General features: G+C 34.1%; 1 protein-coding gene and 1 pseudogene across 1 annotated transcript; both read left to right on the top strand.

The window, feature by feature from the left end:
* Positions 1 to 28: 28 nt before the first annotated feature.
* LOC106336536 lies at positions 29 to 2,269 on the top strand (annotated as a pseudogene).
* Positions 2,270 to 11,767: 9,498 nt separating this feature from the next.
* On the top strand, positions 11,768 to 13,634 carry LOC106298705 (gibberellin 20 oxidase 4). The gene is made up of 3 exons (XM_013734850.1): positions 11,768 to 12,400; positions 12,521 to 12,842; positions 13,229 to 13,634. Exons 1-3 carry the CDS (start codon positions 11,856 to 11,858, stop codon positions 13,493 to 13,495), a joined length of 1,134 nt encoding a protein of 377 aa, XP_013590304.1. The 5' UTR covers positions 11,768 to 11,855; the 3' UTR covers positions 13,496 to 13,634.
* The last annotated feature ends 1,686 nt before the right edge of the window (positions 13,635 to 15,320 follow it).

The raw sequence follows: 15,320 nt of genomic DNA on the forward strand, positions 1-15,320 counted from the left end.
ACAACAAAATCACTTTATTTACTGAGTAATGGCTAGCTCTCAAGTTTTTCTTTCCGATTTGAAGTCTGTAGATGGCCTTTCATTAGGTTGCGTTTTTGGGAGGCGAGGTATATAAGGCGCAGTGATGAGCTCATCTCTGTCAATATGCTCTTGCTTGATTCAAAGGTGAGTCTGGTTTGAATTTTTATAATAGTGATGTTGATTTTTTTTTCCCGTGACCGTTCGATAATAATTTTCATAGAGCATGTATGATTGGTTTATTGATAACGGTGATTCTCATTTGCGTTTTCAGGCGACTCTTATGCCGGTCACCATTGCTGTTCAAAGGTTGTTCTGTTCATAAACTCATGTAAATAGTATTGTTAATTTTTTCCGATGGCAGCCACCTTGAATGTCCACCGGCTTTCAACTTACAGGCTTTCAGTGTATTCCATCACCGGTTTTGAAGTGATTCAGTGTAATCAGAACTTCAGGCTGTCGGACTCTTCCATATTGATTCGGTTTTGATCCCTTCTCTCATCATGTCTGGAGATCCATCCGAAGGTAAAGTAACAAGCTTTACGATATTTTCGCTTTTCAGTGATCTTTTTGTTGAGTGGTTATTTTCTGCCTACTAAGTCACCTCTGATTTGTGTGTATGGTGGCATGGGGTTTGATCCTAACGGCAAGATCTCTGTGGAATGGGAGCCCTTTGGTTCATTTTATTTTGCTGTGGCTTAGGTACCTTAAATTTTTAGTCTTTGAACTGATTTCTGGTGGAGGAGATTTGTTTGACTAATATATATGCTTTTTGTAAATTGGCTGATGCAAATGCAAGTTGAGTTTAATGAAGTTGGTGGAAGCTCAATGTTGGCTACAACTCTTGCTTGGGAAATGAACTGTCTTGGAAGCTAGAGAATGCTATTGAAGCACTTCAGGAGACTATGCATCAGGTAAACATATAACAGATTCTGCTTTAGGTTACTGTATGGTCCTCACACTAACGAGAACTTTGTTGTGTCAGGATTATTCTGTTGTGATGAGGTTACAAAGGGAGTCTCTAGGAGTATCTGTTCTTAGCAAGAATCATGTTCCCACTAAAAGAGCGCATTACCTTGCTGTAGAGAAGGCTTTAGAGATGGTTAAGCGAAATTTCATCTCTTAGCAAGGTAGTTTAGTGACCAAAGTTTGTATCTATTCTTGCACTGTTATGTTTTCCAGCGTAACTGATGTTTTTTGTTTGCATAACAGGTTGTGCTTGCACAGTTACATTTGTGTTTTTGTCTAAGGATACTAAATTCACTTTTTAGAATAAAGCAATGTTAGGATTTGAATCGCACTCTGAGTTATTGTTTGACAGAGTGAAGGGCATGATGCTTATCAATTCTGACTGCAACCACCTGGTACACAAAATTTATCGGGAACACAGTATGGTATGTAAGTAGTCTCTTGATGCATTATGTTTAATTTACATATCTGGAAGAAATTGTTGTTAAAGATATGTGCACTTTGTCTGACATGCATCTTTGTGAAACAGCATGAGAGACTTTTCAAAAGGAATAAAATTAGGTGTTTGCAGTGAAACTTTGGCTGCAACTAGGCCTCGAGCCGCTTCAACTGCGTGTGATATGGAGATAGAGTGTGACTTGCTAACCAGGTAAGTTTTTATATTTTACTGTCTTGAACAATCACATAATCCATTTTTCATTGAAATTTTCGGATATGCATACTGACTTGGCTTACTAAACTGCTGCAGCCCCAAAGATGACCTTGAGTTCTCTACTGTACAAGAGAATATAAGAGGAAATTTCAGTCTTATTGATCTGCATATTTCAAACATTTTGTCTACGGTTAGTTTGAATTTTGACTCTTTAACAAGTGTATTGACACATGTTCTACTATCATATTCTTTCAAAGTAGTTGTCAAGCCCCAAAAAGCTGTGAGGAAGCTTGCAAGAGTGCATCATCTATATTCTGAATTGACGGGGAAGCTTAGGAGAGAAGATGACGAGGTGAGATAATAGTACTTGAATCACTTTACATCACGTGATCATCTAGATAGCTTGAAGTTAAGCGCTGTCAATGTTATATCCATGCTTATCTTTTCTTCAAGATAGGTTTGACCCTTGGTCTTATGTTTTATCTACAGTTTGACGTCTTCGCTACTCTGCATCCAATTCCAGTTGTTTGTGGGCTTCCAGCAGAAGAAGCTAGACTTTTGATTAAGGAAATAATTGAAATATCAACGTTTGGTGTGATTTTCTTTCATCGATGTACTTTTCAGTCTTGAAATACCATATTAGCTTCTTTGTTTTTTTTGCTAAATACCATATTAGCATTCGTTATTATCAATATATGACCGATGATATTTTTTTATAAAAGCTAACATATTATTATCAAAAGCATTAAACAGGCCATTGGTTAAATGGTTACATCAAAAAATTGATTCTCCAAACAAACAGAAAAAGCCTGACATCATCACACATTTTGCACCATTCTCACGGACAAAAGTTAAAAACGCAATGACATCCACACCAGAGGTCACAGGGGCAGCGCAAAACCAACAAGCGTACAAGAATTCCAAATATTAACGTTATCTTTTAACATCATTCTACCGATACAGTAAACTAATTTCAAGATGTCATCATACAACTCCTCTGCAACAATTATCATCACTAAGATATAGAAAATTACCAAACTTGCATTGTATCTAATCAAAAAACATGACTTATATTACAGACAGGAGATAGAGAAACAGATCACCCGACACGGTCAGATTAAGTTTCCCATTAAAAAGTCAAAACAGAAACTTTCCTTACACATTTACATATGTTTAGCACACAGATGAATATACATGGATGCAGAGATATAAGGGAATAAACTAAAGGGTCAATGGTCATGGAGATTGATCTTCTTCGATCTCCATTGTTTCATGGGGGAGGGAAAGTGTGTTCCTTTTTTTTAATTGTCTTCTCCACTCAGATTAAAGTGTTTTAATTTTCTCCAAGGTAAACATAAGTGATGTAGCTTTACTTTCTAAAATTAAAGCCATATATAAGGTTTGATTGGCAGTGGCTTTTATGTTTTTGCTTTATACTATATGATGTAAGTCTTTGTGAGATGTAGATTTTATTGCTCTAGATTTATATCAATAACTCAAAGTACTAAAAATTCTATAGACAAATTGACTTCCAATACCAATTTATTTCATATTTTTAACTTCAAGACTGTAACTTTGAACGATTTTCTTGAATCATAATTGATGGTTAAAATCACGGTAGCAAGAAGCCGTGGATACCAATCACCACCATAGATAGTGATTAAGTTAGAAGATATATATAGTAATTAGTCTTATTAACATATAGCTTATTTAATTTTATTTATTTTAAATTCATATAAATAGTTTTTTTTTCTAACTTCCCGCCCGTAGGGCGGGCCGACTCTAGTACTTCAATAATAACAAGTAGATGTTTATCAAAGTGTACTCTAATATCCTCTCTGTATAGTTTGCTGATGTCAGATAAAAAATGGTTTAATAGTTTGACAATACATAGTTGTACATCCATAAATTCCACTCGACTATGCTTTTTTTTTTTTTTTTTTTTTTTTTTTTTGTGTTTTCACCAGTTGAGTAGCAGTATTATTCTAACGTTTATGTACCAGTTCAATATTAAAAACCATCCAAATAGGAATCCAAGAGCTACCTCTTAGGTACACTTTTCATACTTTGGTTTTGTTCAATAAACAAATTTATTTCTTGAATTTTGGGTCTTGAAGTTCTGAAATGTAATTGGATCATGTGTTATGTTTTAGTGTTTTTTTTTTCGTCAACATTTTGATCTCATTTAGTATTGGCAACAGAGTACAATGAGGCATAAGCTCCAGGATATTACATAACTTTGATTACTTATCCTGACCTTTTTTGCAAGATTGTGAGTACAAGCACAAGGGACATAAGAGAATTTGAAGTCATTATTTTAGCTAGGTTCCCATATATCATGAATGATGGGCATTGCATCATTGATGTCCAATACTCGTCTCTTATGGTCACTTCATTCTTGTACCTGTCTCAATTTTCTCAGTAGTGCCTGACAATCAGTAATCAACATGACTTTCTTGTAATATAGCCTGATCATTTGCTGAACTACTAACAGCATGGCTCAAGCTTCTGCTACCAACGGGGAGATCGTAGGTTGTATTGCAACACTTCCCTGGATTTGTAGAGTGCCTTGCCTGTTGTGTAAGGACCACCCAATGCCAGCTTTGTCAGCTGACGATTTCCAGGAAGCATCTGTCATACAATAATGTTCAGTATCTTGGTGAAGAACATGCTGAACTGAGCTTATGCATGAAGCGCTTCTTGGCGAAGTGTTACTGTTGCTTTGAGATACAGCCTCTATCCAAGTTTATACTCCAAGCTCGCTGCATTTATAACATTAAGGATGTGATCTCTCTTCTTTTCAAAGAGAAGTTTGTAACGCATCTTCCATATTCTCCGGCCAAGAAAACATGGCCAATTATTATGAGGTTCACTCTGGCCGGTGTGAAAGAAATCAAGCATAGTATGTAGAATTGTATGCTCTTGATTTTTTCCACTAACAATATTAACTCCCACCACAGACCATATTTCTTTGGCCACCCGACACTCAAAAATCATGTGTGATAAGGTTTCAGTTTCTTCTCCACATACTTGACAGTCTTTAGGAATTTGGTCCCTCTTTTCCTTATGTTCTCAGCAGCAGGTAATCCATTGTTAAGGATTTTCCACCAAAAAATTAAAGCTTAGGAGGAATGTTAGTTCTCCAAATTTTGGCAGATATTTTATTTTTAAAGACAAGAGTGGGAGAAGCAGGAACCTGAGAGATTTGATTGTGATTAAAATTTAGGATGCGCTGACTGTGATATCATGTTTTGACTGAATATACTCCATTAGAGCTGTAAGTCCAATGAAGTATATCATGTCCATTGGTGATGCTCAGTCTAATACTGAGGATATCATTCACGTCATCCTACTCCAGAAGACTTCTCAGCTTCGTAGCATCCCATTCTCTAGTTCCTGAAATGAAAAATTCTTTGACTAGTGAATTTTGTTCAGGTACACTCTCTGAGTTCAATGGGTTTGGAAGTCTTCCACATGGGAGCCAGTTATCCTTCCAGAATTTAACTTTTTTTGCCATTCCCTATTATCCATATTAGGCCTTGCTTGAGTAGCGGTTTTACTTAAATTATGCTCCTCCATGCATAACTAGACGATGAGTAACTTTCAGCTTCCATGAGATCCACCTTCTTGAAGTATTTAGATTTATAAACTCTGGCTAATAGAGATGACGGACATGTTATCATTCTCCATGCTTGCTTTGCCAACAAGGCCTTATTAAAAGCGAGTATGTCACGAAATCTCAATCCACCATCTCTTTTGGAAGAAGTGATCTTATTCCAAGCAATCCAAGGAATCTTGAATTTTTCCTTTGTTGCTGACCACCAGAACTGGAGTTTTAGGCAACAGGAAACATGACATTAGCCCTGTTCGTTTAATAAACTCTGGCGTCAGCGGCTGCGGCAAAAAATAAACCTACAACCAGAGTAACTTTATTGATGTTAAAACCGGCGTCAGTCGCCAAGAAACGATCGGAGACAAGAAAATGGAGTTGCCGCTGCCGCTGTTAATTCCAGCGTCACACCTCGCCGTTATTAATTATTGTTGCGGCTGAAAAAGAAAATCTGTTTTGCCGTAAGGGTGATGCATTTGCCGTGGTCATAGTTGTTTTTTCAAATCGCAGCCGCTGACGCTAGAGTTTATTAAACGAACAGGGCTATTGTATATGCAGGAAGAGCAGTAATAACAGCTTTCAATAGAACCTCTTTCCCTACTGGAGACATAAACCTGGTGTACCAACTGTCTAGCTTATTTTGAATTCTTTGAGTGATATATTGGAAGAATTCCTTTCAATTTCAACCTAGATACTCTAGCAGTCCTAGGTATTTTCCAAATCCTCCTTATTTAGTTATACCTAAATCATCAGAGTTTGTTGTAACAGAAGAGGTGTACTTTCGTCAAAGGTAACCGTCGATTTGGAGAAGTTAACCTCTTGACCTGATGCTTGCTTATAGAGTTGGAGAATGTGAGCAAGATTTTGGGCTTCTTCGTGCGTTGCTTTGCAAAACACCAAGGAATCATCTGCAAAAAATAGATGGGAATCGCAAGGTCCACTTCTAGATGTTCTGAATCCATGGATTTTGTTTGATTGGATGTAAGATTTTATCAATCTTGACAGTCCCTCCGTACATATTATATATAAATATGGTGATATGGGACCACCTTGACGAAGGCCTCGTTTTGGAATGATATCTCTTGATTGCTCCCCATTGACAAGCACAAAGTAGGTGAATGTGCTGATACACATCTTTATCCATGTTCTCCATTGCAAACAAAACCCCATCTGCATCATTACTGTATCAAAAAAATGCCACTCAACTTTGTCAAAAGCCTTGGCTATGTCTAACTTGAGAGCCATATACTTATTTTTCAATTTTTTTTTGTATGTAGAGAGTGCATCAACTCATGTGCTACTAACACATTATCCGTGATGAGCCTATCCTGAATGAAAGCGAATTGATTCTCAGATAGAATGCCATGTAACCATGGTTTAAGCCTCTCAGCCAATATCTTCGAAATCAATTTATAGGAGACATTTGCCAAGCTAATAGGCATAAAGTCCTTAATGGTAACATGGTTCTCTATTTTAGGGATCAAGCATGTGTGGGTGTGATTGATGTTTCGAAATAAATAGGATTGATCAAAGCAGAGTTTAACATGGGAGATCACACCTTCTTTGATGGTTTCCCAGTGTTGTTGATAGAACCCTGCAATCATTCCATCAGGACCTGGAGACTTGTCCGGATTCATTGTAAAAATTGCCTTTATGATCTCCTCTTCTGTAACTGACCTTGTAAGATCTCCATTGATTTCCTATGTAACTGTCCTGGGGATTCCATCAAGAAGTTTTTGACTGATGTTAGCACCATCGCTTTTATATAATGACTGGAAATAGCTGATTATATGAGACTGGATATCCTTTGCTTTAGCCAATATCTTCCCTTGATCGTTTTGGATTTTGATGATCATGTTGAATCCGCTTATTTGTTTGTTTTCGCATGAAAATATATGGTATTTCTATCACCTGCTTTGAGCCAGAGGACTCGACTTTTGTTTCTCCAATATTCTTCTTCCAGCATGTATTGAAATTGAACCTCTGCTTTTTAAATCTCCAGATTGTTGTAATCTATATATGGCTCATCATAGGCTTTCTGAATTTCTTCCTTCAATTGTTGGATGAGTTTACTTGAGTTGACATTCTGTTTGCTTCTCTACTGACATATGGCTTTGCGACATTTGATGATGATCTGATGGAGCTCACTTGAAGATAGGTCCGAGCAATTTTGATTCCAGGCCTGGCTGACAACTTGCTTCAATTCAGGATACATTCTTCAACGACTGTCATAACGAAAGAGTTTAGGTTTTTTGCTTTTCCCACCATCAGTATTTATGAGAACTGATCTATGATCTGAACCGATCCATGGGAGAAGTTAACATGTGCACTAGGAAACATCTCCATCCAGTCACAATTTGCTACATGTCTATCAAGCTTGGACATGATTGTATATTTTGATCGCTTGCCCATCCAAGTGTATCTACTTCCAAAAGTCTTTAGATCTTGTAAACCTAGAGCTGCTAGCATTATGGTAAATAAACTTAAGGAAGTGACTGACCTTCTAATGCCACCTTGCTTTTCCGAATTACACTTGATGTCACTGAAATCTCCCACCATTAATCTCGGCTTGTTGTGAAGAAAGCCTGCAAACTCTGATTCAATCATTTTAAGACATTGAGAATCTCTGTACCTTTTTACTGAATTTCCATATATATATATATATATGACAACCAAAAAGTATTGGTGCCTTCTTCAATAGATATATTGGTAAAATATAAAATAGGGTTATCCAAGAAACTGATCTTAACCCTATCATTCCAAAAAAAACTGCATTGCTGCTACTACCACAAGCTGGAACTATTTTAGAGTTTTGATAACCTAATTCCTTCGCTAGATTTTTAACTTAGCTATTTACATTCTTAGTTTCTACTAGAAGCATTATGATCAGGAGCATGGTTCTTCCTGACATCTTTTATATGAGGAATTGTTAAAAAGACTTCTCAAACCTTGACAATTCCAATGTAAAAGCTTGATGGATCCTGATTCTGCTCCTCTGATTGTGTGTGGAAGAATTAGTTTTAATAATGATCGAAATTTCGATTGAGTAAAATCTCTGAGAGAAATCTAGAAATCTCTAAGAGAATTCTGGAAATTGCCTTTCGCGAAGAGTTCATTTTTGTTCTTGATACACTATGTTTTAATGTCCTATTACTTTATTTCAATATTTTATTACTTTATTTGTGATAATTTAAAACCAGAAAACTATTAGGACATAAACCACTGTAAAATACTTGAAATTATAAGCAAAACAAATACAGAAAAAATATTTGAAGAAGTAGAAACTCTTAAATTTTTGGAGTTTGTTTTTAGGACATCTTCAATCCAACACTAAGTTTAGTTTTCACACAAATCTTTTTCTAACTAATACTAAAAATAAATTTATTTTAGTGTAAAGCTATACTATTACACAAAATTTGGTGTGACATTATTTACAATATAAATACTATTAAATTTTTATTGATAAAATATTAATCTAAATAAAAAGATAAATAAATATTTATAATAAAAATTAATTTTTATTAAAATTTATTGAAATTGTAATTTTTTTTAAAAAAATATTGTAATTTTTCTTAGTAATGTAGTTACATAATAATAAATGTTTATGTTGTAAATGTCAAATAATTATTTTTATTATATTATAATATTAAATAATAACAAAATTTCTAATATTATAATATTATAATGCAAAAGAGGTTTTTACAATATACATGTTCTTACAATATAAATGTCAATGTGGTTAAAAACATGCTTTTAGTTTTGAAATTACACTAAAATAATGTGATTTTGACATCAAAATAAGGAAAAATGGATAAAGAAACGCTGACCTCTACATAAAACATAAAACATAAAACAAACCCTGACTTTTTTGTGGGTTTTAAAACCCTGACCTTATAAAAAACATGTAAATGGTCTCTAACGTTACTGACCACAATGATGTCAAGTTTTAGTATAATTAGGAAATCAACAAACATACGGTTTCGTGTCTATATATATGCTACATAATTTTTAAAATAATATATGCCAATTGATTCCAAATATATTTTGGTTAGTGAAAACCTTATTATCAATTTATGTTGTGAGAAATTTTTTTATGAAAAATTATTCGAAAGAATCTCTTGGTTCTTCAATGAGATATTTACATGAATCGTTATTTATCTTTCACATCTATCTTATCAAAGTAGAAGTATCTTAAGCTTTTGTTTGGAAACATGGATAATAGTAAAAAAGAAATATAATGCTGTTTGGAAACATGTATAGCAGTAAGTTAGAAAAAAAAAGTAATAGGCTTATGCTATTAAAAAAATTGGAAGTCCATTACATTATATTAAAAAGTAATGAACTTATGTTACTTAATATACATATTCAAATTAAAATAATAATTTAAAATTTATTTATATCAAAAATTCATTCAAAAATATACATATATTCAAAAATTGATTTTTACTAACATATTTTCCAATAACCATTATAAAAATATTTTCAATATATATAAGAAAAATACAATACAAAGCTCAATTTCAAACACCAACTTAAATTATGGTTTTTATATTTCACATTGAAATTTAAAATAGATATATGTGATTATTTATATGATTGTACGTATAAAATATTATTAATTATAAGATTACTTATTTGATGGTACGTATAAAATACGAATGATAACACATATTTTTGTAACCTATGATGAAACATGATATATAATAGTGATTAGGGGCGAGCGTTCGGGTTCGTTTTCGGGACTTTTTGGAAATTCGTGTTCGGTTCAGATCTTTGAGGATTTGGATAACCAATTTAAATTATTTTAAAAAATTAAAAATTTATTATATGCTTCAATTTTTAAAAAATCTATAAACAATAGAATATATTACATATAAATTTGAATAACATTTGTCAGAATACCTAACTTAACATATAAATTGGTTTTGTTTAAATATTTGGATAGAGAATTAATAATTACTTAAATAATTTTGGAGTTTTGAGTATATTTCAACTATTTTAGATATTTACGTTTGATTATTTGTATATATTTTCAAGTATTAAACGAACTTAAAAGTATCATCTATATTCTGGATGTTTTTATATATATTAAATCGAAAAATAATTAATATATATAAGTATATAAATTTATTTTGGATACCCAAAATACTTCGGTTTGGATCGGATTAGGTTTCAGTTCTTCAAATACCAAATTAAATTTTGAATAATTCAAATATTTAATCAATTTTGGTTCGGATTTGGTATACTTATTCGGATTGGGATTGGTTCGGTTATTTGAATTCGAGTTTTTTGCCCAAACCTAAATAGTGATATAAAAAACAAATAACATCATATTTTTTAAAAATTACAGTTGCGTAGACATGCGGGTCAAAATCTAGTTATTCTTGAACCGTGATGGATTAACTGGTTCAAGTGCAACATATTTATAAACTTCTGGAATTGTATAACGCCGATTAGTTTTTAAAGAGTTTTGTAGACAATTGGCTAAGTCTTAGATTTTGCTGGGCGATTAGATTTCGTATTGATAACGTGATGTGGACAAAAGGAAAGAGAGAAGAGATTGTGTTGTATTATACCTATGGTAATCAAAGATATAGAGAAATACGAAGCTTGGAAATAAGCACATATTGAAATAAATAAAAATATATATATATGATATCTTCTAAGTATATCTATCATTTCCTAGAAATAAAAATTATAATATATATTAATATATGTTTAGTCATAACAGAAAATATGTAATATGTATAAGAATATGTTAGCAAAAGGTAATTATAAGCATATACAATATCAAAGATTAGTTATTACAAATATCAAACAATTTTTTCTTTATTATGATTTATACGCATTCAGCATTTAACAAAAAAAAACGCATGTAGAATATGCCACAGTTTTAAAATCTTGTTCGTATTTTTGATAAATTAATTATTTAAACAATCAAAATAATTATCTTACTATTTTACTAAAAAATTTTAATTTAATTTTAAATAAAATTAAAGGAAAAGTAGACATCATATTTTAAATTTTTATAAAAAAAATGTAAATCTAATATACTTTTAGTAATATTTTTAAAAATCTATAAAGTGGGGTATTTAACATCTAGTTGGATAATAAAAAGCTGAACTGGTTACATATTTTGGCAATTAATTGAAACAAATCTGAAACTTTTTTTTATGTGTCACGTTCTATAAAATTGAAATGCTTAGAGTTCTAAAAAGTGAAGAAATAGACAAATCTTTTAAGAAATTTGACGCGCAATCAGTACCAACAGAATGTATTTTGACAAATGTCTTTGTATACTGAGATTCTCCCATGTCTTCATATAGTGATGTTACCGTTATATGATATATGAGTAGGCAAAGGTTTTGATTGGCTCACAAACATGGATAAAAAACGTTTTAAGATAAAATCAGAAACTAAAACGAAATTCTCGTGTTCAGCTTACGTTACTATTCCTTGGGGGTACGTTTCCTTGTCGCTCCTATAAATATAATTCTTTTCTCTCCATTTTCGTACACTACAACACTAAATCAATCATTATTTATCTTTTAAAAGGCCTTTTAAGTTCTTGTTCTTTTCAGTAACATCTATTCATTTCCACTCGAAATGGAATGCATCACAAAGCTCCCTTTCAATGAAAATGAAATCGAAGACAGCCTTTTGACGACCTTTGATTCAATGGTCCTACATGATCAAGAAAACCAAGTACCTCAAGAGTTTGTTTGGCCCGACCATCAGAAACCCTCTCCAAATGTTTCAATCCTCCAAGTCCCTCTCATTGACCTTGCTGGCTTCCTCTCCGACGACCCATTCTTGGTCTCGGAGGCTACAAGACTTGTGGCAGATGGTGCAAAGCAACATGGTTTCTTCTTGGTCACCAACCATGGAGTCGATGAGAGGCTCCTGTCCAGTGCCTATAAATCTATGGACAAATTCTTTTTGTCACCGACTTGTGAGAAACAGAAGGCTCTGGGGGAGTGGCGTGAAAGCTGGGGTTACGCTAATAGCTATTTCGGGAAATACAAGAAGAATCTACCCTGGAAGGAAATGCTGTCGTTTTCTTTCTCCCCGGAGGAGAAGACCGATAACCACTCTCAAATCGTCAAAGATTTCATTATTGAAAAAATGGGTGACGGATACAATGATTTTGGGTATATAAAAGACGCTTTCTTTTTATTTTATTTTAATTAGTTCGTTTGCGTTTCTATGTTATGTAGTGACTAACTGAGTATAGATCGATGCTAATAGTTTCTTTCCATACATATATGCAGGAGGGTATATCAAGAATACGGCGAGGCCATGAGCAATCTCTCATTGAAGATCATGGAGCTTCTTGGAATGAGTCTTGGCCTTAATAGAAGCCATTTCAAAGATTTTTTTGAAGACAATGAATCGATATTGAGATTGAATTACTATCCAAAGTGCAAGCAACCAGATGTTGTACTAGGGACAGGACCACACTGCGACCCAACCTCCCTAACCATACTTCAACAAGACCACGTCAGTGGTCTTCAAGTTTTAGTGGACAACCAATGGCATTCAGTCCCTCCTAACCCTCAAGCGTTGGTGGTTAACATTGGCGACACTTTCAGGGTAAGTTTTCCTCTTCCGTTAAGATCAGTAAATGAAGGAAATATTTATTTCAATATATACGTGTATAAATCGGAGTCCCAATCTTCACTAACTCTTTCTTACGCAATCAAATAAATTTTGAAATAAAATTCGCAGAGATATTGAGGTCGAGATTACTTACACAATATTCTTATAGGAGATATGATCAATGCATGAAAGAGATAAATATTATTATTTTTTGGATGTGTATATTGGAGTGTCGAATTTATTTATTTTGTTTCTTACTACATGGAATTTATAAATTTGCTGAGTATTTATGAATAGTTTGAGAATCGAGCGAGACTAATAATAACAAGAAATTTAAACAATTTTTCTTTCCCTCCTTTTTCCCGGGGCTTTGATTATAGGCTCTTACCAACGGAATATACAAGAGTTCTTTGCATCAGGCGGTAGTGAATAGCGAGACGGAAAGAAAGACAATTGCATTCTTCCTATCTCCAAAAGTGGACAAAGTGGTGAAGCCACCAGAGGAATTAGAAGGTGAAAGAGTGTATCCAGATTTTACATGGTCTATGCTTCATGAGTTCGTAAAGAAACACTATAAAACAGACGAGAACACGCTTGAAGAGTTCACAAAATGGCTCAAAAAGGCGGAAACCTCTAATGAAGGATAAGAGCAAAGTTACTTTAAGAGCCTAAGTTTCCTCGTTTATCTTCAAACACCATTAAGGAGCTTTTCCCATTCTCTTTCTTTAAGTTGTGTGCTGTATTAAATAAAGTGACATTCTGATCCATTTTAAGCCATAAATGACCTTGGAAGACAATTTATCGATTTATTTGAGAAATATCAATTCAAGTCCCACATTGAAATCTTAGACAATAAGTGTATAATATATAAAGAGATGTACAACTCTAATTAGTACGAGGTATTTTGGGATGAAAACCAAAAGTAAATCCATGCGGACTTGTCTTAGACCCAAAGTGGACAATATCGTACTAATAGGACAATATAGAGTTGGACACGAGATTTAACAAAATTTCAACAATTCGTATCAGAGCGGTTTGACGAAGATCTACAAGAAAACCAAAATACTCTTTGAGTAGGAATGAGACTCTTCAAGGCGGAAAGAGAGGTTCGGCAAAGATTAGTCAGAAGATCCTGGAATTGTGGGAAGAGCATCCTCAAAGCAACTCAAAGTAACCTTGCGATTGGGGGCCAGATGTCGAAGACGCGATAGGTGCCAAGGAATTCGCTGAAGGAAAGGACGCAAGGTATGTGGTCCTTGATTTGAGGGGGAGAATGAGAGATGTCAATTCAAGTCCCACATTGGAAGTTTAGACAAGAAGTGTCTAATATATAAAGAGATGTCCAACTCTAATTAGTACGATGCCTTTTGGGATAGAAACCAAAAGTAAATCCATGCGGGCTTGCCTTAGGCCCAAAGTGGACAATATCGTACTAATAGGACAATATAGAGTTGAACACGAGATTTAATAAATTCCAACAATTGACCACAATTAAAGTTGCACAAACACAAAGATTTTAAGAACTTCTCTTCTTATTAGATTTAGACTCTCTCAAAACTAAACCTTTCAATGTGTTTCTCTTGATGGAACATCTCTCCATGAGACTTATTTTTATATAGGACGAAGCTACATCTTTTCCTAATAATAATATGGAAACATTCCTAAGCTTGATATGTTTTCCTTTTTCCTTAACCCATCAAACTCCACTTTAATGAGTTAACTTGCTTCTCAAGTTAATTGGAATTATCCAACATTCTTCCCTTTAATTCCAACTTGACTCTTAGATATGTTGATCTTCTGAACTCCGATGACCTTGCGCATTTCTTCGAACTTGAGGTATGCTTCGCTGCTTCTCCATGACTCTCTCTCTTAAGCATCCTATGGTTCTTCGATACGATGTTGCATAAATCTCAGGCTCCTCCTCTGCCTTTGATACTTTCAAACTCGTGTGCATCGGAACGTGAGTATAGTTACATGACTCCATCTTCGTCTTGACAAGTATACCTTGCACGTATCCTCCTTGCTTAATTCGAATGCCATCAGCTCCTTGCGTTACTTCTATACCAAGATAGTATGTAAGCATCTCGAGGTCTGGCATCTCAAATCTTCTTGACATATCATTTTTGAATTGCTTGATAACATTGAGCGAAGTCCCTGTTACAAACAAGTCATCGATGTATATATAGCTATGGTCAGAAGCTCCCCCTTCTCTTTCTTTTGATATACCGCATGTTCCTTGGTGCACTTCGTGAACTCCATCTCCTTGAGAACACGGTCGAGTTTGATGTTCCAAGCTCTCGGAGCTTGACGCAAACCGTATAGTGCTTTGCTAAGTTTGTACACATGATCCTCCTTTCCTTTCTCCACAAAGCCTTCTGGTTGAGTAACGTATACATCCTCATTTAAGTCTCCATTCAGGAACGCAGTTTTCACATCTAAGTGATGGATCTCCCATCCATTAGTTGCTGCTAA

This window comes from Brassica oleracea, chromosome C1 (genome assembly GCF_000695525.1).
Source record: "Brassica oleracea var. oleracea cultivar TO1000 chromosome C1, BOL, whole genome shotgun sequence".
In the NCBI taxonomy this organism is placed as follows: Eukaryota; Viridiplantae; Streptophyta; class Magnoliopsida; order Brassicales; family Brassicaceae; genus Brassica; species Brassica oleracea.

Coding starts and splice junctions, on each gene's coding strand:
- LOC106298705 (XM_013734850.1), top strand. CDS start 11,856: ATGGAATGCATCACAAAGCTCCCTTTCAATGAAAATGAAATCGAAGAC. Junction 12,401..12,520: donor GACGGATACAATGATTTTGG/GTATATAAAAGA, acceptor ACATATATGCAG/GAGGGTATATCAAGAATACG. Junction 12,843..13,228: donor ACATTGGCGACACTTTCAGG/GTAAGTTTTCCT, acceptor CTTTGATTATAG/GCTCTTACCAACGGAATATA.